This window comes from Lineus longissimus, chromosome 9 (genome assembly GCF_910592395.1).
Source record: "Lineus longissimus chromosome 9, tnLinLong1.2, whole genome shotgun sequence".
NCBI lineage: Eukaryota > Metazoa > Nemertea > Pilidiophora > Heteronemertea > Lineidae > Lineus > Lineus longissimus.
The window spans coordinates 7,727,953-7,750,596 of record NC_088316.1 but is presented as its reverse complement, the minus strand read 5'-3'; the positions used below and the strand labels follow the sequence as shown (position 1 = coordinate 7,750,596).

At 41.3% G+C, this 22,644-nt stretch overlaps 2 protein-coding genes across 6 annotated transcripts in view; one reads left to right on the top strand and one right to left on the bottom strand.

The window, feature by feature from the left end:
* Nucleotides 1-5,430, bottom strand: part of LOC135494139 (uncharacterized) — a 231,908-nt gene extending 226,478 nt beyond the window's left edge. For all 5 annotated transcript variants that reach the window (XM_064781942.1, XM_064781941.1, XM_064781943.1 and 2 more), the window contains exon 1: nucleotides 5,389-5,430. The gene's annotated coding sequence lies outside the window, so the exon portion shown is untranslated. The remainder of the gene's footprint in view (nucleotides 1-5,388) is intronic.
* Nucleotides 5,431-5,521: 91 nt separating this feature from the next.
* The window catches only part of LOC135493214 (torsin-1A-like), a 120,558-nt gene continuing 103,435 nt past the window's right edge, over nucleotides 5,522-22,644 (top strand). The window contains exon 1 of the mRNA XM_064780313.1: nucleotides 5,522-5,777. Coding sequence (XP_064636383.1) covers nucleotides 5,594-5,777 — 184 coding nt within the window. The 5' untranslated portion in view covers nucleotides 5,522-5,593. The remainder of the gene's footprint in view (nucleotides 5,778-22,644) is intronic.

Genomic DNA, 22,644 nt, shown 5'->3' with positions numbered 1-22,644 from the left:
GATTGACATCTTGAAGAGTCAAATGGCCCGATTGGCCCTCAAGGAAAAGCCCTTCCAGTCGTTTGATCCTGCCAGTGAGGCTACTATAGATGCTTTGTGGCAACAGTGCTTGACAGTGGATGGAATGTTGCAGGTATGGTTTAAAACTTGAGTTGAAGAAGTTTCATAGAATTGCACTATTGAATCGAAATGTACCGGTATCTAAAATATTAAATCCTGTGTCACAATTTTTTTCAGCGAAATGATACGACTGCCAAGGGAGTGAAGAACTGTGATAGGCTGAAAGCATTCATGGAACACTGTTGTATTGAGGGTCATCCCTCACCGAAAGGCAGTGCACTGAAAATGACTGCATCACACTGCTTTTGACTGAAACCCCCGCTGCATATGACTGTCTTAGGCATATAATTTTTTCTTAATGTTTTAAAACCACTGATTTTGACTGAAAGACCACTGCAAAGCACTGCCACTTGCATATCATAATGAACGACTTATTTCAAAAACACTGCCTATGACTGAAAGACCACTGATTTCCACTTCTCCAACTCTGATCGAAACCCGTGGCATTTTCAACATGACTGAAAACCACTGCTTTATGACTGGTTAGATTAAGACTTGATGGCAGTGTAAAGCAGTGGTAATTGCAGTCAAATTCAGTGTTAAATATCACCCATAATGCAACCTGAGACAGGAAGCTAGTAAGTTTGAATTTGATAGTCAAAAATTCAAGAAATCATGGTAGCTCTTCATATTTCTCGATATTTACCCGAATTTCAATATGAGAAGAGGGGAGTTTTAGTCAGTTTGAATTGGAACACATAAGGAGCCAAATGAATGCAAAAAGGGTAATCTAGACAGACACTGAAGTTGTATTTTCAGCAAATCAAGAAGGCTGTAGGCCCTATAGGTGTTGTAATGCATGCATACACTGCAATATATCTGCATGTATCTTCATGCATCTACTGTAGGCCCTTTAGGTGTTAATTGTAATGTATGCATACACTGTAAGATAGCTGCATGTATCTTCATGCATCTACTGTAGGCCCTATAGGTGTTAATTGTAATGTATACATACACTGCAAATTATCTGCATGGGAGCTCAATACACAGCAATCAGTAGATCATTATTCTACAGGCCGCGTGCAGTTACTTTACTTGGACGTCAATTTGATCTAGCTTCAATCCCTGACATCACTGACAGTAGCTATGTGCCATGTGTCGTTTCAATTGTCTAGTAACCCCATCTGACCACTGTCATTATGACAAAGTTTGCAATGACGTAGGTCAAGGACGTGAATTTGTCATCTTTTTACTGTGTCACGTCATCATGCAATGGCGATGTCCTCTATTTGTGCAGATGACGTCATCACTGCCATATTGGACGCAAACACACCGTCTAAAATAGGACAGCAAAAGTAACAGTTCGCTAGAAGTTTTTGCTTTTTCGAACAATTTCTTTGGTTGTCATCAGCACAGGGGGGGTCACGTCCCCAAAACCTCTCTCGGCATCCGTGCCTGCATGCCATTAAATTAATTATTAATATTAACACTGAAAATGACTGCTCCCTCCAAGAGGTTTTGGAAATGGCAGTCAAAATCAGTGGTGTTTCAGTGTGGATTCAGTGTGCTGCGAAATATTTAAATTAACACTGAACCCCACTGCCAGCCCTGTGCATGATGCATAGTGGGGAGTCATTTTCAGTGTCAAAAGCAGTGGAAATCAGTCAGCCTAAATATTTAAATGAGCACTGCTTTTGACTGCCTTACCACTGATTTTGACTGTCTTACCACTGCTTATGACTTCCTAACCTCTATTTTTGATTGCTGTATAACTGTATGCTTTGGTATTGCGTGACTGAAAAACACTCCCTATGACTGCTTTCCACTGATTTCAACACTGCCATAATGAAATGGCCAGGGCCATTGTGCTCACCTCATGTGGAGGAAAGATGGATAAAGAGCATGGTATTGTGTCATGTAGTGTTAGGTTTGATGTAGGTCCAAGCAATTACAATTTCCCCAAAATGGCAAATTTACAGTACATTCGACCTCTGTGACCTTGAAAAGTAGGTCAAATCAAAGAAGACCCGGGTGACACATTGAATGGTTGTTAGAATTAGATGTACCTATGATATAAAATTGGTGCCAAACGGGCAAGTCATTACTAGGAATAATGGCATTTTGAAGAATTTAGGATTTGGCCCCCTCCCTGGAGGCCAAACGGCAAATCAGATCGCACCAAACTTCGGTACCTAAGATCACCTGACCAAGGGGTACATGTGTACTTAATTTGTGATCAATAGTCATTGCAGTTAAGAAACGTGCCATTGTTACGGCCTGACGGCAAATTTACGCCATTTGACCTCTGTGACCTTGACAAGAAGGTCAAATTAAAAACCTGTGTGATATATACTGTATGGTGGTTAGATGTACCCATGATATCAAATTGGTGGCAATCGGGCAAGAAGTTAAGGAATAATCACATTTTTAAGGTTTTTGGATTTTGCCCCCTGGTGGTCAAGTGGTATATCATATTGGACCAAACTTCGGTCCCTGAGATCACCTGACTAAGGGGTAAATGTGTACCAAATTTGGTATCAATAGTCATTGCAGTTTAGAAACGTGCCATCGTTACATCCTAACGGCCAATTTACACCATTTGACCTCTGTGACCTTGAAAAGGAGGTCAAATCAAAAACCCGGAGGATATATGATGCACCTTTGCTAGAAGTACCTACCATATTTTTTTCAAAATTTCCCGACTACTATTAAGGGAGATATTGCATATTTTCACTTTTAACGTTTGGCCCCCTGGTGGCCAAACTATGAAACGAATCGGACCGAAACTTGGTCTCCAAGGTGTCATTACATAAGGGTACATGTGTACCAAGTTTCAACTCAATAGCTCTAACAGTTACGAAACGTGCCCTGCTAACGGACGACGGACGACGACGACGACGACGACGACGACGACGACGACGACGACGACGACGACGACGACGACGACGACGGACGACGGACGCCACGGTATGGGATAAGCTCACCTCTGCTAAGAGGTGAGCTAAAAATGTGAGGTAACACTGCAACCTGACTGAATCCTGACTGATATCACACTGCTTTTCGGTGAGGGATTACACCTTCCAAGTGAAGAAATGTGGAGCGGATGACTTTGACATATGCAGGTACAAACACCTAGGCTTTCAATTTCTTCTCGTCTTTGGCCCCGATTTGTTCTCGATACTGACATAAAGTCTCTTATTATATTTTCAGTGTAAGATTATGAGGTAAGATGGTTTTGGTGTGTGCAGTGTCTACATGTAGGTGGTTGGAGAGTGCATGCACCCTGCCAAGCTGTATCCATGTCTGCTTTGTCCTTGCACTTTACCTATGCTTTGGTGTGTCAGTCTGTATGCTAGCACTATTATTTATGTATCATTTCCATTTCAGGCTACATTGGACTTGCATATTGTGGTATTAAAATGATATATAAATGGTGATGGTACGGTATTTTATTATTTCAGACCCCTGAGAGATGAACGTAGTAAGGAGGTAGGGAACTTGCCCTTCCCAGTACTTGCAGGAGATGGGCATTATCGTCCCTTTGTGGATGTGTACAAGACAGTCATGAAAGAGGTATGGTATTCATATTGATTTGGGGATCAAGGTATTACATGTACATGTATGGATGAAGTGACAGTGCCTTCAGAGTCGACATATTTCAATCTCTTCTATCTTCCTTTTCAGAACCGACCAAGTAAAGAAACTAGAACCAAGACAGCCCGCAAGGCCATTCCATTTTCACCATCTGTCCAGCATGTGAGGAATGCAGATGTCATGGTGCAGTGCTCTGAATGTGACAAGTGGAGACTTGTATTTGCGAAAAAGAAGCTTCAGCCTGCAAAGAAACGTCAGCTGGAAGAAATCCTTGAGGATGTTGAGTTCACCTGTGGTGTTCTATTCAGTGAGTTCAAAATTTGCAAACCATTTTAATAAACTGGACTTTGAAAAAGTTGAAATAAGCCTGCTGCTGATATCAACTTGATTTCTCTTTTTCTCGAGCAACTACTTCCAGCTGTTCTTTGATACTGAGCACCATGCCATCTTGACATGTATTTTATATCATTTTTCAGGCGACATCAATCTGCCCAAGGGCCTAGATGTGTACATAAAAGATCTTGACTGTGGAGATCATATTGAAAAATTGTACTACTCATGTGGTTATGAACCAATCTGTATCTTTTGTGGTGAAAACCTGGAGGGAGTGGATGATGATGATGATGTGTACCCTCAATGTGATGATTGCCAGAAGGACCCTATTACATGTATTAGGAAGAGAGGACTCTAAATCAAGTGGTCAATGTGGGACAATATCAACAATTTGCCTTCACTTGTCTTTTTTGTTAGCACTGTTGTACTCTCGTATAAACCATCCGTGCTGCAGCATGGCAAATATTACTCTGACATGTCTGAAAATATATTATCTTTCATATGTGCTTTAATACTTTCAATAAAATACATTATCTTTACAAACTACTCGGACATTTTGCTTGGTTATTACATTTTCAAAAAAATAATGAATAATGAATAATGAAAAAAAGCCTCATCAATTTTCTGGATCATCAGGACGGTATTCTATTAACTTTCATTCCTATGGCCTAAGAGACATATCACACTTTTTATGTTTTAAGTTTTAGCCCCCTGGTGGCCAAGTCATGAACCAGACCGGACCGAAATTCAGTGTCAGAGTACCTCTGACCTAGGGGGTCATGTGTACAAAGTTTCAAGTTCATAGCACAAGCGGTTAAGAAACGTGCCACACAGGATACGGACGACGACGACGACGACGATGGACACAGGGCTATCGTATAGACTCCCCTAACGGTGAGCCAACTAGGTTTGCAAACTCCACCAAACTTCTAAATCTTGTTTATTGAAAGTGTTTTAGGAGCTTGAAAACATTTTTAACCATATACACCCTATTATTTCGCGTTGGACGCCACTGCACGGTCGCCACTGGACGCCACTGCCACTGGAAGCAATTTAGGATGACCGATACACGAGAGAGGACACGAGAATACCACTGAAAGAAGGGTATGGGCACAGCAAAAACAAGACACACATGAAAACACAGTTGAATTAATGACCATCAAAATGTACATCAATAACTGGAATGAAGGATGGGCATGTTAGCTAGTAGTAGTAGGGCCTATACTAGTACCAACCAGTCCTGGACGCTGTTGAACTTTATAGACTATATGAAAAAGCGAAAACAGTGAGGACATGGAGGACAGACTGCACGATCTCTGATCCGTTAAAGAAACGCAAGTCTACAAAGGTTGACAAATCTCAGAAATACGCGGATTACTGTTATCTCCAACATCAACTCACCGTCACGACTGTGGTCTCGTCAAAAAACTCATTGGTGTTTCCCCAAACCTCGTTCTTATAATTGGAGATTCCCCGGAATTCCCTCTCAGGATTTCCTGATTGTCAGTGATGCATGCGACTTTCGGAAATATAAACGGTGCCGAATTCTGACAACTTTCATTTGAAAAGAGGCTTATTACTCTTTTTCGCTCCACAAATCTGTGTCATGGGGAAAAAACAGTGTGTGCTATTCTTGTTATTAGTTGTCAGCCACCAAACTATTGCTCTAGGACCACTTATTCCTGTGCTGGTGGCTTCTGCTGCATCGGTCATGTTGGCTGGATTCGGAACAATGAAATGCAAAGTTTATGAATGCTGCACCGACGACTGGGTGAAGCCTGATATCACCGGTAAGCCTCAACTGTTTTCAGATAAACGGTCGTTGGTTTTTTTTTGAAAAAGTTCAGTGAACAGTAACCTATTGTATTGGTTCACAATGTGATCCTTATTTTTGCGCAGTGGATATTTTGCCGTGAACCGGTTGAGAGTTATTTTCACTATTTTGCCGTTCACTTCCGTTGGACATGCGCAGTTCGCGTGTTTCGGACTCAGCATTTTTCTGTAATGCTGTTTGCCGGCAAAACTTGCCGTGTTCACGGTAGTCTTTCAACAAACGATTATTGATTGAACAGTCAAGACAGTCATACAGTCGGACAGATAATAGTAATATAAGATCGCGTAATAACATCATCATCATCATCATCATCATCATCATCATCATCATCATCATCATCACCAAGGTGTTTTCCTCAGGAGCCTCGAAAAAACGAATTGAAGGCAGCCACATGCACAATGTCTCCACCGGCACCGTGCAGTACAAATTTGCATCGGCTTAGGTCTCCATTTTGCTAAGTCCGAAAAACGCGAACTGTGCATAACTCTCAACCGGTTCACGGCAAAATATCCACTGCGTTATTTTTGCCTCTTTTTTCTTCTCCAATTTACTCCTTGAGTTGAAATCTATCACTACAGCCTACAGGCACAGTGAGTTGATATAGATATATGACGTCTCAGAAAATGGTAATAAAGTGTTTAAACTTGGTCGGCTCGACTCTGGAATTGTGAAATTTGAGCGACTTCAACACTCCAACAGACAGACAGTGCATGCATGCAAAAATTACAAAAACTATACCGAGCTAGCTACTTACTCGCAGTCGCAAGTTACTCCTCCTCTCATGTATCCATTTCACTCCAAGTCGGATCACAAATGGTCATTAAAAGTGCACAAAAACCCCACCATAAAATGAGCACCATTGATGTGACAAAATGGCGAAAAGCTAAATCATCCAGTAGTGTAAGATAGAACGTGAACACAGCCTGCTATGAAGTCACAATAAAACAATATAGACAACCAATGCCCTAACGGCCAAACAAGAAACTTGTTGCAACAATAGACATTGACCAGATTCGAAATGTCACGCTGGTTTGGAGTTTACTAGAAGTACCGAAAGAGAGTGTGCAATATCTATTAGCAAGGTTTTGGGATTTATTTTTCGATTGACTTAAGGTCTCACTAGCTGGTGCAGAGGCCAAGCCTACCTGCCTCCAAAATGACACAATTTCATGCATAACCTAGTCGAATGAACCATCGATGTATGGCTGAGACAATCGGATTTACGCCATATGTCGATGCACGGATATATCAGAAATACTGCGTAGATGAAAGCACGTGGAAATGTACATTTGCATCAAAGAACCCGGAAAAAACGCTACGATTATGTGCAAATTTTATAAAAAGGGAACATGTATCTACTGAATCTACCAAATTAATGTATTCTTTATATAGCTGTACAGTGTTTATATGCACCAAATTCTAAATCAACTAAGAAATAAAGTCATATTTGGCATTATTGATGAGAAAATCGCAAAGCCGGCATCTGCCACCGTCAATATTATTGTCACGTGCAGTAATCAATCTCCTCACCAGAGAGTCGTTCTTTACCCAAGTCTTTTACCCCTGCAGCAATATGTGAGGAGTTGACTAATAAAGATCAGACAAAAACACAAATTACATCAAATTTCTCAATAGGGTTATTCCATTGTTGATTGATAATATTCTTTTGTTATTTCAGACAGATAAGAAAATAAATCTTGATGCTCTTTTTTCGTCATGGCAATTTTGACAATGTTAAAAAGTGCACCATTTTGGCATTTTGCACAAAATGTTGCCATTGTTGTTAGCGGTTTACACATGTTACATGCAATGACATGTTTTCGCGAGGAGATGTAATCTCTAAACCTATTTTGAGACTGTCTGAAACGAGCCGTCTTCGAAATCAAGTTGGTTTTGAAACGGCCTCAAAATTCACTTGAGATTTTAACCAATTTCCGTCTATCGATTTGGCTTTAAAATATTTTTTTCATCAACCCCTAAGGGTACTTGTTAACATGGTAGTGTTTTAAAAGCAATTCATGTTATGGTTTAAGCGCATGCACTGTGTTTATTACATACTCGATGCAAATACGTTTTTCCTGAGTAATGGCCGCTGATGAGAGAGTTAAGACGGTAAAAAAAATCTTCTTTGAAGTATATTTTCTTTTATCGTCTTAAGTTTTAAGACTATGCATACCCCTGTTCCAGTGGCTGCAGACTTGGCAGTACCTTACTCTCACACAAACCTATACATTTCTGAACAGGTTAGAATACATCTGACCAAGTTTCAACGTCATCCACTCTAGGCATACAGTCATGCATAGACTGATGCAGCACAATGCATGAGACACCCTGTATGTTAACGCAAATTTGAAAAGTTTCACCTTTATGCCCTATAACTTCAAGATTAACAAGGATGGTGATCTCATCACTCGTCACCTTGAGAAAGCCAACTGACTACTATCCAATCTTTTATATAAAAATAGGCTGTCGTTGCGGCTTTTGTTTGAGTTTTGCCCTCGAAATTTTACCTTGAGAACAATTTTGCAATCTCCACAGTCACAGGGACCATTCTATGTCAACTCCTGTTGAGCTACAAATCATGTAAATAGCATGCGGGGCCTGCTCACCGCTTAAGTGCAGAGAAGAAACTGCTATTTTCCCCAAATAATCGTCAGAGCTACCCCTTCACAAAATACTTCGGACATTTACATTTGAACAAGTAGCAATAGGAATAGAACTAGTTTTTTGGGAGGGTACAATCCTGACCTGATCACCACAGGCTTGTGAGGCCCAAATCAATGATGTTTTCAGGAAATTTTTAGGCTCTTTCCCAATCGAAATGTTAAATAATTGTTTCAGTACCTTGCAAGAGGAGATTGTCATGGTGCTTCTTGTGGAATGTCTAAGAATGCAAAGCTCCTACTATTTACCCTAGTTTTGAAGCAAGACAATTAATTAATTAGGTCAATTTCAATTAATTGTTTTACCATTATTATGCCCCCACTCAGCGAAGTTGAGGTGGGGCATGATGTACTCAGCTGGTTTCACCGCACCCTATTCTGGACTATAACTCAAGAACTGGTGGCTATTGATCTGTAATTTCTAAAGTGAATTTGGGTGGATGGGGCGATTTTGGTCGCGCTCCGAAATTCAATATGGCCACCAGGAGGCCATCTTGGATTTCCCATTCCGGACTATAACTAACATGACTAAAGAACAGGTGGCCTGATTGATCTTATTATTTCTTTCTATGGTGTAATGGCTGCCAGGAGACCATCTTGGAATTTGCATTCCGGACTGTAACTCAAGAACAGGTGGTCCGATTGATCTCAAATTGGATGGATGGGGGGAGGTTCCCTATCGATTTGCTCTCGATCCGAAATTCAACATGGCAGCCAGGAGGCCATCTTGGATTGTTCATTCCGGACTATAACTCAAGAACAGGTGGCTTGACTGATCTCTAATTTCTAGGGTGTAATGGGGTCTAGGAAAAGGTTCCCTCTCGATTTTGGACCTGGCCCAAAATCCAAGATGGCCACTTTGTATTCCACCCCATAACTTCTTGAGAACCGAGTGAATGAAGGACCTGAAACTTATGTGGTGTAATGACTTAGGGTAGAGGAGGTTCCTTATCGATTTTGGACTTGACCCGAAATCCGAGATGGCCGCGAGGCCACCAATTTGGTTTTTGGCATTCCACCCCAGAACTCAAGAACCGACATACCTACACATACAGATTTGTATAGGGGAGCTTTCTACCGTGTAAACGTGATCAAAGTGTCCACACCTCAAAATGTCTCTTAAATAGCCACGTCTTTAGTGACTGCTTGAAATTATGCTGTCTGCCAACCTGATATGGGCCGGCAGCTGGTTCCAAAGGAAGGGACCACTTGCCGAAAAACTTCTGTCCCTGAACAAGGTGATTTGGGCCATGGTGTCTCCCATGTGAGTTTAAGAAAAATTGCCCTGGTAGTTTTTGCTACAATCACCATCCAAGCAAGGGATGGATCCTTAAGCACTCGGCCCCTTTGCCCTACTAGCCCAGGACAAGCTTAAAAGCAGACTGCACTAGCCCATAGGCAAAAGCTACTGCCCGAGCCAAGCCAGCAGACGACAGTTCCATGCACTATGAACAGCAATTCTCGTTTTTCTGTCGGATAACTCTTGGAATCTGCATCGGTCTCAAAATCACTCGAAATGCTTCACGGTCATTAAACCGTCTCTCGGAAATCTCACGGAATTCGACCCGGCCTTGGCGAGCCATGCTGGGCAAGAACTCGGAAAGCTTCGAAGAAAAATCGAAACAGTTGTGAATGTGATTGCTGGTCTAATCCCTGTCAAATATTACCAAAAACGATCGTAAATGACTGAAAATTTTAATCCTTGTGCCTGAGAAGTATTTTTGATTTTTTTCGACAATGATTCAGATCAAGCAATTATTTCAGTTCTGCAATATGTTACATGTGTCGCAAACCCGCATATTCATCACATCTATTGAAACCGCAGGTAGGAGTCTAAAAGTATCAAAAAGACTCGAATGGTATCGTAATTAGGTGCGGTGGAATACAAAAGGGACTCGAAAAGTCTCGTTTTCTATCGTTTTTAGCTCACCTCTTAGCAGAGGTGAGCTTATCCCATACCGTGGCGTCCGTCGTCCGTCGTCGTCGTCGTCGTCGTCGTCGTCGTCGTCGTCGTCCGTCGTCGTCCGTCGTCCGTTAGCAGGGCACGTTTCGTAACTGTTAGAGCTATTGAGTTGAAACTTGGTACACATGTACCCTTATGTAATGACACCTTGGAGACCAAGTTTCGGTCCGATTCGTTTCATGGTTTGGCCACCAGGGGGCCAAACGTTAAAAGTGAAAATATGCAATATCTCCCTTAATAGTAGTCGGGAAATTTTGAAAAAAATATGGTAGGTACTTCTAGCAAAGGTGCATCATATATCCTCCAGGTTTTTGATTTGACCTCCTTTTCAAGGTCACAGAGGTCAAATGGTGTAAATTGGCCGTTAGGATGTAACGATGGCACGTTTCTAAACTGCAATGACTATTGATACCAAATTTGGTACACATTTACCCCTTAGTCAGGTGATCTCAGGGACCGAAGTTTGGTCCAATATGATTCACCACTTGACCACCAGGGGGCAAAATCCAAAAACCTTAAAAATGTGATTATTCCTTAACTTCTTGCCCGATTGCCACCAATTTGATATCATGGGTACATCTAACCACCATACAGTATATGTCACACAGGTTTTTAATTTGACCTTCTTGTCAAGGTCACAGAGGTCAAATGGCGTAAATTCGCCGTCAGGCCGTAACTATGGCACGTTTCTTAACTGCAATGACTATTGATCACAAATTAAGTACACAATGTACCCCTTGGTCAGGTGATCTCAGGTACCGAAGTTTGGTGCAATCTGATTTGCCGTTTGGCCTCCAGGGAGGGGGCCAAATCCTAAATTCTTCAAAATGCCATTATTCCTAGTAATGACTTGCCCGATTGGCACCAATTTTATATCATAGGTACATCTAATTCTAACAACCATTCAATGTGTCACCCGGGTCTTCTTTGATTTGACCTACTTTTCAAGGTCACAGAGGTCGAATGTACTGTAAATTGGCCATTTTGGGGAAATTGTAATTGCTTGGACCTACATCAAACCTAACACTACATGACACAATACCATGCTCTTTATCCATCTTTCCTCCACATGAGGTGAGCACAATGGCCCTGGCCATTTCATTCTTACAGGTGGTTTCGAAAACGACATGTCTCGATTAAATGTCCAGTTGTTACCCTCGTAACATTGGTTGTCACAACACCCTTCATTCAATGTTAACAAAACGCACTTGACCAGTGTACGCCCACATATCCAACGCTTTGAACCTGTTTGCAATATGCCTCACCCTGTCATTCCTACTAATAATATGGACATTTTGTTCACATAATTGTTGAAAAAAACGTTTACTTAATATTATGATATTTGTTAAACCAATGTGAAAGTAAATATAGTCCTCGGTTTTAAAAGGTCTACCCTACTATTCGATGAATATTCATGTCTCCAGCGAGGTTAGAGTATCGTGGACTTGAAACAGCAGTGACACGTTGTAGAAGAGTAAAGCACTTAAACCTATCTTGTATCTTGGAGTCGGGCAGAAGACAACTTGTGATTGTCAAAATCAGTCTCAAAGACTTTTCGCACCCATTTGAATGAGAGTCGTAATCAATTTTAAAGCTTGTCACAACCACTTTAATATTAGGACCTAACTGCTTGGTGTTGAGAATATTGATTGGCCTGCTTGTAGATGGGAGGAGAAGCCAATCATACAGATTTTCCATCATGCTGATGCTGCAACTACACAAGAAGTAAATTAAGCATGTTATGATGACAGTCACAGCACAAAGAGTTATCAGGACAGCCAAGAAAACTATCAGCAGAACACTACAGAAGATAATCTTGTCTTTGAAGCCCAAACCGTCCTAGACATTGTGCAATATTCCTTTTTGATGAGGTGATGTTCTAGAATACTGATTAGGCCTACATGTATATGAAGACTTGTCCAATAGCCCATCCTGCCGTCCCATCCCTCCTTTCATGAGACCACCATTGCCCAAATTTAATGACAAAATGATCCAAAGAAGAAACTTAACATTAAAGATAACTAATCCTCTCTTCTGCATCTTGAAACTCTTTAACAGTGAAACACTACGTATCCTAAGTGAACACCCATGAGCGCTCCCTTCATGCTTCATTCAGTTTGGGGCGGAATATTCTTCCGACATGACTGGAGCATTCACAGGTGTCACCTGTTCCCGAGGGTGGGCGGGTGGGAGTGTTGAAAAATGGGTTATCATTCTTTGGTGTTTTGCCATACGGGGAGAGATGCCCTTACCCAAGAATGGTGCAGTCTTCAGTTTCAACCTAACCAAGTTTTGGCCTCCTGCTTCCTCACGAAAGAATGACTGGACTACGAGAATTACGCAGGAAGCGCCGTCTGGTGTTAACTTAGGATAACTACGTATCCTAAGTGAACACCCATGAGCGCTCCCTTCATGCTTCATTCAGTTTGGGGCGGAATATTCTATCCTTCCTTCCACAAGCAGCTAGATGTTGGTCCCTTTGTATTAGCATTGAGAGTAAGTTTCCGTCTACCCCGAACTAAGTACCCCATCATGAGGAAAATTTCTCTCAATTCTAAGACGAAAGAAAAGACAGCGAGATGATTTTTTCATAGTGGTTTTTATTTCAAATTGACTGAATGAATTAATATAATGGTGCGTAATACGATACAACTGATTTCAAGCTTACCGGTACACAGAATATTCAAACTAAACTAACACAGATCAAATTTAGACCATCATGCTGCGAGGCCTTTACTCCAACTTATACATGTATATGGTTGTTGAACGTCCTGGTGATTAGTTTTATTTTTATTTTTATCTTTTATTTTTTATTTTCTTTGCTTCTTTGCACGAGTGCTAGTTAGTGAAGACTTTTAGAATTGGGGTGCTAGTTCTACAACCCTAGTGTTGCTGCGACATGTCCAGTCCCCGAGGACGTTTGAGGACCTAACTCTCGAGATCTTTATATTTTTGGATTATTCTATACTTTTCAGCCAGTTGTGAAATATGACGGCAAAGGTGCGGTGCGTAGGCCTGAAGATGAACATTGGAAGATGAATAGCTTTTTCCTAAGTTTCACTCAAACAGATGCCATGAAATTTATTGTCTAGCTATCCAGTCTGAATGCTGACTGAAGACAGTTAAAGTCCACAAATTCATTATTTTGGCCTTGGTTAATGCTGGACATGGCCTTGGCAAGGTCGTTTGCCTGGTCGACCTGTTTGCTGCGCGTGTAGTGGTTTACCCAAGAGTCTGAGAACCATCCAACGTGACGTTTTATTTGTTGGTTTGCTGAGGGGTCTGGTCTAGCTAATGCCCTCAAGGAGATGGCACAGCCTGCCCTAATGCTGTGTGGTGTTTCGCCTTCGTCCAAGTTCAGAGTAGACAGGTAGTGTTTTAACCTGTCGTATATCGCCTCGTATGATAGGGGTTTGTCTTCAACTTCTCCTAATTGGTTTATTGGTCTGAAGAGGTAACCGTGGGAGAGGTTTATGTTCAGAGATTGAGTCAGTTCAAAATACTTTTCCAATGCTGCCACCGGGCATATCATTTCATCTTTGCAGCGAAAGAGGGAGAAGACGTTTGTTTTGTCTAGACGGAATGTTTTTCCCCAGGTGTGTTTTATCATATAGCCCGATTTAGAAGGGAGGGACTTTACCTCTTGCGAGAGCATAATGCCAGCATCATGGGCCCGATCTCCGCCAAAAAACATCATTTTAAATATCGCTTGGTCTCGTGCCAAGATATATTTTGAAGTCGGTTTTTGTTGAGTATCTGACAGACGTCTGTCGATATACATGGAGATCAGAGCCAGCTTTTTTATAAAGAGCGGCACCGCCTGTTTTGGGCAGGAGTGTGCGATGCTCTGTTCGTTCTTTATTTGTTTCAGGAAATCAGCGACCTCCTGTGAGTTTGCTGGGTTACCGTTTTTTTCAAAAATATCCCAAGGTTTCTCACGACCCAATTCCTTTTGGAAAATTCGTTTTAGTTGGGAAATTTTCCCCGCTACTGTCCCGAATGCTAATCTCCTGGGACATTTACAGCTAGGATTTTTTGCCGTGATTTCCGGGCAAGAAGTGCTATGCACTATGGTTTTCCCGTTGTTGTCTTTCCACGCGAGATAAAGGCATATATCATATGGGGTGCAGCTTTTTATATCCTTGCCAATTTGTTTAACGAAGAAGTCCAAGTCTTGAAAAAGCTTACATTTGTTTCTCTGATATGCTGTGGCCTGAAAACTGCGTTTTATCGATTGTACCCTTTCGTGCAGCCTTGACAGATTAATTTCAGCACTGGCTTTCTGGAACTGAATTTTGAGAAAGAAGTTTACATTTCACTTTTTATTTCGCTTTAAGTAAGTTGAAACCTTGCCAAATAAAGGTTGTGTGTTATAGTGCTGGAAATGAAACCGTTTTGGGATGGGGCAAGGATACATTCTTCACCTTTGTGAGCCAGTACGGATAATTCTGCATTTCTTTCAAGGTTAGGCCACCATGGCGGTAGGGGTGAGATATGTGGTATGACCAGAGAGAGTCTGATTGGCCTTTGGCATTCTTCTAGAATGAACTTTATTAGTGGGCCGGCCATTGCGTGTGGGGGAAAACAGTAGTAGTTTTCTTTTGGATCCAGAATTTGGGCAAAACAGTTCACTCCCGCGCTGCCTGGTAGAGGAAACGGAGTGTAATGTGGCAGGGCTTCGCCCTTGTTGTCTAATTGTACATTTGAATCGAGGGACATTAGGTCAAAGGTGTGTGGTCCGTATCTGTTTTGTACTATTTTCCATTGATGTGGAGACAACATGGAATCGAGTTTGGACAGCTTGCGTGAGGGAGTGTCGGCCGGGTTTTTGTTTGATTGTACGAAAAGAAGTTTTAGGTCGCAGTTTGCTGATACCGTGATTTCAAATATTTTCTTTTAGTAACCTGTTTAGTTTATGTCTTTTGCACCTTCGTGCTCCCATGCTTTCAGGAGCGCCATGTTGTCCACGTATGCATCTACCCTTTTGTCTTTTAATTGATTTGAAACTGAGATCAACGTATTGAGAAGGGCTTCAGCTTCTTTGAGGTGAATGGGTCTGCTGTCTTCTTTGGGAAAGAAGTCGCCAATTTTCATCTCGCAAATGACGCCACCCCATGCGAATTTTGAAGCGTCTGAGGCAAGAGTGATTGAAAAGTGTCGCTCTTTTCTCCAGGGAAGCAGACGAACATTTTCCTCAAATATAAACTTCCACGCTTCGATCTCTTCTCTCAGTTTGCCTGATATCGGGATTGGTCTTGAAGATTTGCCTGCCACAGAGATGGCGACAGCCATTTCTCTGATGAATAGTTTTGCGCCTGGAATGCATAGCTGGAAAGATATGCATTTCCCCATAAACCTTTGTATGATCTTAATGTGGACCGTGGACTGAGCGAGCAATGTGTTCATGAGGTTTTTGAAGGATTCTAATTTCGCGGTCGGAATTGAGAAATGCATTTCCACTGAATGAAGCAGAAAGCCAAGATGTTTTAGCACTTGAGTAGGAAACCAGATTATTTTATAAAAGGCGAAAGTATATCCTAGCAACGAGAGGGTGGCGGTGGATGTGTATAAGGATATACCCGTGCTATTGAATTGGGATGGGGATTTTGTTACTTGCGAAGGGCCAAGGAATCTGTCGTCTAAGTACTGAAACGTAGTTATGCCCCTAGTCCTTAAATATTCTGTAGCCTGCATGCCTGTGGTTTGGTAGATATATGGACTCAGTTTGAATCCAAAAGGAAGGGTTGTGTGAATGAAATACCAGCCACCCCATTCTATTCCGAAATAGGTTTGGGAGTTTTCTGATAATGAAATGCCGTCGTAGGCGGATTTTTTGGTCTGTACTTGCCTTGAAATCTCCCTTGGAGATTTGTTTCTGAATAATGGGAAGTGTTTCTAAGTTGAAGCTAATTGGGGTTATGAATAAGTTAAGAAATCTCTCATCGTGACACAGCCTGTTTTTGTTGGTTTGTGGAACCATAATCAAGGGCATTACTAAATGTGGTGGATTTACTTCTCCAACTTTCCCCAACAGTCTTAACGACCCATTCTTCAATTTTTCAGTAATTTGTTGAGTGATTTCGGCCTTGAATGATTCACAGGATTTGTGATTGTTGAAGATTTCTGGAGGAGGAGTGTCAGGATTATAAGACTTCCCTTTGAAGTTTCCTTTGAAGTGTTTAAAGTATTTCGTTATGTCTACACCGTTGTTTATCCAATCCATCACGAGTTTGGACGAGTCATTATCAACTGAGTCAGTAACAAATTTCCAATTTTCTTTTTGAGAGTGCAACATGCCAGCAACAAAACTATTTGGATCTCTGAGAGGAAAAGCTTGTAGCAGTGTTTCCCAGTTGCTTTCTGTGAGGTCTTCGTTTTCAATTGGTAGTTTTTTCTCGGGTGGAGTGGGGAGGGGGTGTCCCCTGCAATTTTTCCATGTCACTTCGTTTTTCTGTGCTGATGCTTTTATGGGGTCGAAATCGGGGTTGGTTTCCCATTCGGGGATTACCTAAAAAAAAACAACCAAAAAAGAAAAAATTGTTATTATTATTATCATTATTATTATTATTATTATTTTATTTTATTTTATTTTATTTTTTTCTTTTTGCAGGGGACACCCCTTACCCCACTCCCGCGAAGCGTGTGCTTCTGGAGCTTAGGAGCTCCTGGAAGTGAGATTCGGAGAGTCCTTGATTATTTTGGGAAGGACCTTTGAACTATTTTTATTTATCTATTTATTTATTTATTTTTTTTTTCTCTAGTGTCTCAGAGGGAAGGTTCTAATTTCCCCATTAGTTTCTTGTTTAAGAATTTTATCTTTCTTTCAATTTTTCATGATCGGTTATTTTTCCTCAGAATTTGCCGATAAAGCCGCGATTTTTGGGCATTTATTCAGGAAGTGTTCCGTGGATTTACAGACATAGCATTGCCTTGGCCTTGGGTTTCCTCGACTAATACTTCCCCTATAGAAATTGTTCTACCCCTGTTTTGGAAGCCTCTCCCCCACGTTGGACCATTAAAATTGTTGCCATAGTGTGGTGGAGGGGCCCACCATCTTTGAGGTTGCCAGTAGTTGTTCGGGCTTGAAGGGTTAGAATTATTTGTGAATTCATTATTTGAATCTTGATTTGAGACTACATTTGTTGAGGGCGAGGACACTTTTTTGCTGATTTTCAACCAACTGTCAACGCTGGCATTTATTTTCTTAGCTACATCCGTACCAATCAATTTTATGACTAGCCCATGCAACGGGACTTTCATGTTGTCTTTAGCTCTGACGGCCTTGAGGGCCATTTTAAAGTGTTCTTTCTCGGCATGATTGTGAATCACCGCAGTGTCGTATAGCACTTCCAATGCTGCTATAAGGGCCGAGTTAGTGGTGGTGATCCTGTCGGCTAATGCTCTCACCTGTGCTAGAGCCGTGTCCACTGTAACCTTTCCGGAGGTTTCCTTCCACGTTTTCATTTGTTGCTCTAAAACAGCAAGTCGTTTTATGCTTGTGGCATCCGCACTTTCCTCTGTTTCAGCCTGAAATTAATATGAGCAAGTGAATCCACATGCCTAGGACGATTTTACCTAACGTTTAGTGGTTTAACATTCTGATTGTTACTTTGAGTATGATGGTGTAGAGTTGTTGGCCGAAATTTGTTTCATGGGAGTAGAATTGACCCGGCTTATGTTCTTTCAGCTTCCATTTATAAATGCCGACAAGAATTCAGTCTAAAGCTTGAATGGGCTGTCCCTGATCTGCAAGCGTTGTACGATTCCTATTAACCACCATCATCCCATTGAGCATTTATGGACTTGCAAGTCTGTTTTAACTGAGCCCGCTTAACGCAGTTTTTTTTTTTTTTTTTTTTTTTTACTCACCCTTTTTTCCCCTTTATGAGCTTCCTCGTCAGGCTTGGCCTTTTCGTTTTGGTCCTTCTTCCCTTGGGGCTGTTTTTGCTTATGTGCTTGCGTTGGCGTAGGCATAGAAATTTTTTCGGTGGTGGTTCCGACGGGCATTCCCGGCAGGGTGGCCTCTTCGTTTGCAAATATGATTGCCGCATGACACACTAGTCTCCTGTTGTTCATGTTGTCTTCTAGCCCTATAGCTTGCAGAGTGGCCTGTGGCGATTAAATTTTTTGTTAGAGTAAGAGTATAGCTTGGCCTATCCCGCTGAATTTTTAACGGATCTCATTTGCTCCTAAAAACCGTGAAGGTGCCTGCCGATCCATAAAATCAATTATGCGGCTTTAGTTCAGACTTTACATGAGGTAAAGACTCGATATTTAGTTACCAATCTTTTTTCATAAGGCTTTTCTTTTTCTTTTTCTAGGTTGCCATTTATTGATACCGAGATTTTTTAAAGAAATTTGTTTGCTTACCTCTAGGTCAAAGGCTGTTAATTTTTGGCTCACCGTAGGGGAGTCTTTACAATACCGCAGTGTCCGTCGTCCGTCGTCGTCTGTCGTCGTCCGTCGTCGTCGTCGTATCCTGTTTCAAAAACAGTGGCACGTTTCTTAACCGCTAAGCCTATGAACTTGTAACTTTGTACACAGGACTCCCTTGGTCAGATGACCTGTGACACTAAATTTCGATCCGATCTGATTCTTAATTTGGCCACCAGGGGGCCGAATGTAGATATCTAAAAAGTGTGATATCTCGCTTATTAATGACTTGTTTGGAATGAAATTTTTGTGGTAGGTACTCATAGCAAGGATACATCATATATCATACGGGTTTTTAATTTGACCTACTTTTCAAGGTCACAGAGGTCAAATGGCGTAAATTGGCTGTTTCAGTGTAACTATGGCACGTTTCTCAACCGCAACAGCTATGAACTTGAAACTTGGTACATATAACCCCCTATATCAGATAACCTCTTGTGCTGAATATCGGTCCGATCTGATTCTCAATTTGGCCACCAGGGGGTCGAATGTGGATATCTAAAAAGTGTGATATCTCGCTTACTGATGACTTGTTTTCGATAAAACTTTTGTGGTAGGTACTCATAGCAAGGATACATCATATATCATATGGGTTTTTAATTTGACCTACTTGTCGAGGTCACAGAGGTCACAACGCAGACACAGATATGGCCGAAATTGCATGTTTTGTGTTTTTCGTGTTGTGGCAATCCAAAGGTCGTGAGTTCAAACCCCGGTCAGGGACGGCCAAAAATATTTTTTTATTTTATTATTTTTTATCTTTTCCCTTTTGTCTTTTCTGACTTGTATCTTACATTTTCTTGATTTTTGGCTCACCGTAGGGGAGTCTTATGTAATACCGCAGTGTCCGTCGTCCGTCGTCCGTCGTCGTATCCTATTTAAAAAACAGTGGCACGTTTCTTAACCGCTAGGGCTATGAACTTAAAACTTTGTACACAGCACCCCCTAGGTCAGGTGACCTCTGACACTAAATTTCGGTCCGATCTGATTCTCAACTTGGCCACCAGGGGGCCAAATGTCGATATCTAAAAAGTGTGATATCTCGCTTATTAGTGACTTGTTTTCGATGAAACTTGCGTTGTAGGTACTCATAGCAAATATACATCTTATATCATACGGGTTTTTAATTTGACCTACTTTTCAAGTTCACAGAGGTCATATGGCGTAAATTGGCCGTTAGAGTGTAAACTATAGCACGTTTCTTAACCACTAAAGCTATGAACTTGAAACTTGGTACATATAACCCCCTATATCACATAGCCTCTGGTGCTGAATTTCAGTTTGATCTGATTCTCAACTTTGCCACCAGGGGGCCAAAAGTGGATATCTAAAAAGTGTGATATATCGCTTATAAGTGACTTGTTTTCGATAAAATTTTTATGGTAGGTACTCTTAGGAAGAATACATCACATGTCTTACGGGTTTTCAATTTGACCTACTTTTCAAGGTCACAGAGGTCATATGGCGTAAATTGGCCGTTGGAGTGTAAACTATGGCACGTTTCTTAACCAGTAAAGCTATGAACTTGAAACTTGGTGCATATAACCCCCTACATCAGATAACCTTTGATGCCGAATTTTGGCCTGATCTGATTCTTTATTCGGCCACCAGGGGGCCATAATGGAAAAAGGAAGAAGTGCAATATCTTGCTTATTTGAGTGAATTGTTTTCGATAAAATTTTTATGGCAGGGACTTCTAGCAAGGATACACCACATGTCCTACGATTTTTGGATTTGACCTCCTTTTCTAGGTCACAGAGGTCAAATGGCGTAAATTGGCCATTAGAGTGTAACTATGGCACGTTTCTTAACTGCTGAAGCTATGAACTTGAAAGTTGGTACATGTAACCCCCTACATCAGATAATCTCTGACACCGAATTTTGGCCTCATCTGATTCTTGATTTGGCCACCAGGGGGTCAAAACTGAAAAAGTAGGACATGCAATATCTTGCTTATTAATGACTTTTTTTCGATGAATTTTTTATTGCAGGGACTCTTAGCAATCACACGATATTGATCTTGTTGATGTCATAGACAATTATTGGTTGGATCATAAACTTATATATACTGCCCTGTCTTATTACTTGACATCAATACACATCTAAAAAAAGTCTTCATGCCTGATTGTGTTCACCATATTCACCTCTAAACTAAGCATGATCCTGCCTACTAAAAGATGTATACGGTGAGCACAATGGCCCCTGGCCGTTTCATTTGAATTCTTGAAATAGTTCGGCCGGACTGTAGCTGTGGAGAAGGTGTTTTTCTTTAAACGAAGCTAGGAGCTCAGGTGCACGGAGTGATGCTTCGATTGCTGTCTCGTCATACGCCCGGACTTTCCCTATCAGTTGTAGCAAGTCCTTCCCGTGAAGGTTAGCGTTCGCGTTCAGCCACAGGCGTGGCTTCAAGCTGCTTGCCTGCTGCTGGTCATCGTGGCACGCCATGTTGACTGTTCTCCAATACGAGTAGAAGTGAGGTCGTCTGTGTTGGCTGTCGACATTTGAGGGGAAAGATTACGTCAATCTTTTCATTCCCTTGAAAGGGTTGACTTGAACCCTCCTGCCTGATGCAATGGTGTGGAACCTATCCATTCAGCGCTTGCCTAGGACGGAGTGCGGTTCACGCCTACCGTTTGTGCCAGGAGTGATGTAACCATTTAATAAATTTGAGGCTCTTTTGCGTGCTTTATGTCTATTGGGCGTTGGTTGTTTTATTAGGTTCCAATCAATCTTGTCCGCCCTATCCGCGTGAATTTTCACTGGGACTTAGAAGTCCTGGATAAGAGGGACAGACCAATTAGAACCGAGGCTTTGCCTATAATTTATATTATATTACAAGTTATTCTCCAAGTCTGACCGCCCGGCAGACTATTCTTGGCCCTTCTGAAGATAAGATTAATAAGTAAACTCTGTGGAAAAAAGGAACAAATTCTGTGGGCCCTCCAACATATCAGAATTAAAACATTGAGTTGAGAGGTGAGCTATTTAAACAATATTTAGCTCTTTAAACAATAAGAATCGAGTTCATACCGATAGTCACCCAGACATTTCGAGATCGAGAATTGCTCATTTACGGTACTCTCCTTTTCATTATAGTTCTGTCTGAGCACCAAGCAGACTTATAGATTATGTTTATTTTTGGTTCGAACACCCAGCGAACCTGATTATATTCTCTAATGTCTGATCCACCCAGCAGACTAGACTATTTTATCTTCAGTGCGATCCAGCGGATCTCTGATTATTTTCTCTAATGTCTGACCACCCAGCAGACTAGTTTATTTCATATCTTTGGTCCGATTACCAAGCGAACCACTTATTATTTTAAATACTTTTTGTTACAAGTGAGGTCCTAGATAAGGTCTGCGCTGTTCGCTTCCTCACGAAAGAATGACTGGACTACGAGAATTACGCAGGTAGCGCCGTCTGGTGTTAACTTAGGATAGCTAACATTGAAACAAGAACACTAATAACAAACAGACAGTCAATTGTTGAAGGGTGTAAAACACAATGCCAAATTCAAATTCTTGCAAATGGTGCTGTTGAACTTTTCAAGTGGAATGAATCAAACTTATTTTCATTTGTGACGTTATTTGCTAATGATTGTTTACACCATTCAACAGCTTGACATGTTCATCAAACCCGATTGACTGGAGAAGTGAAAGTATTAGCTGAAAGATATAACAGATTTTTCCTGAATGACAACAGCATGGATGTACATTTACAACAGACAAATTGATGACAAACTTCAAGTTAAACCAATCACA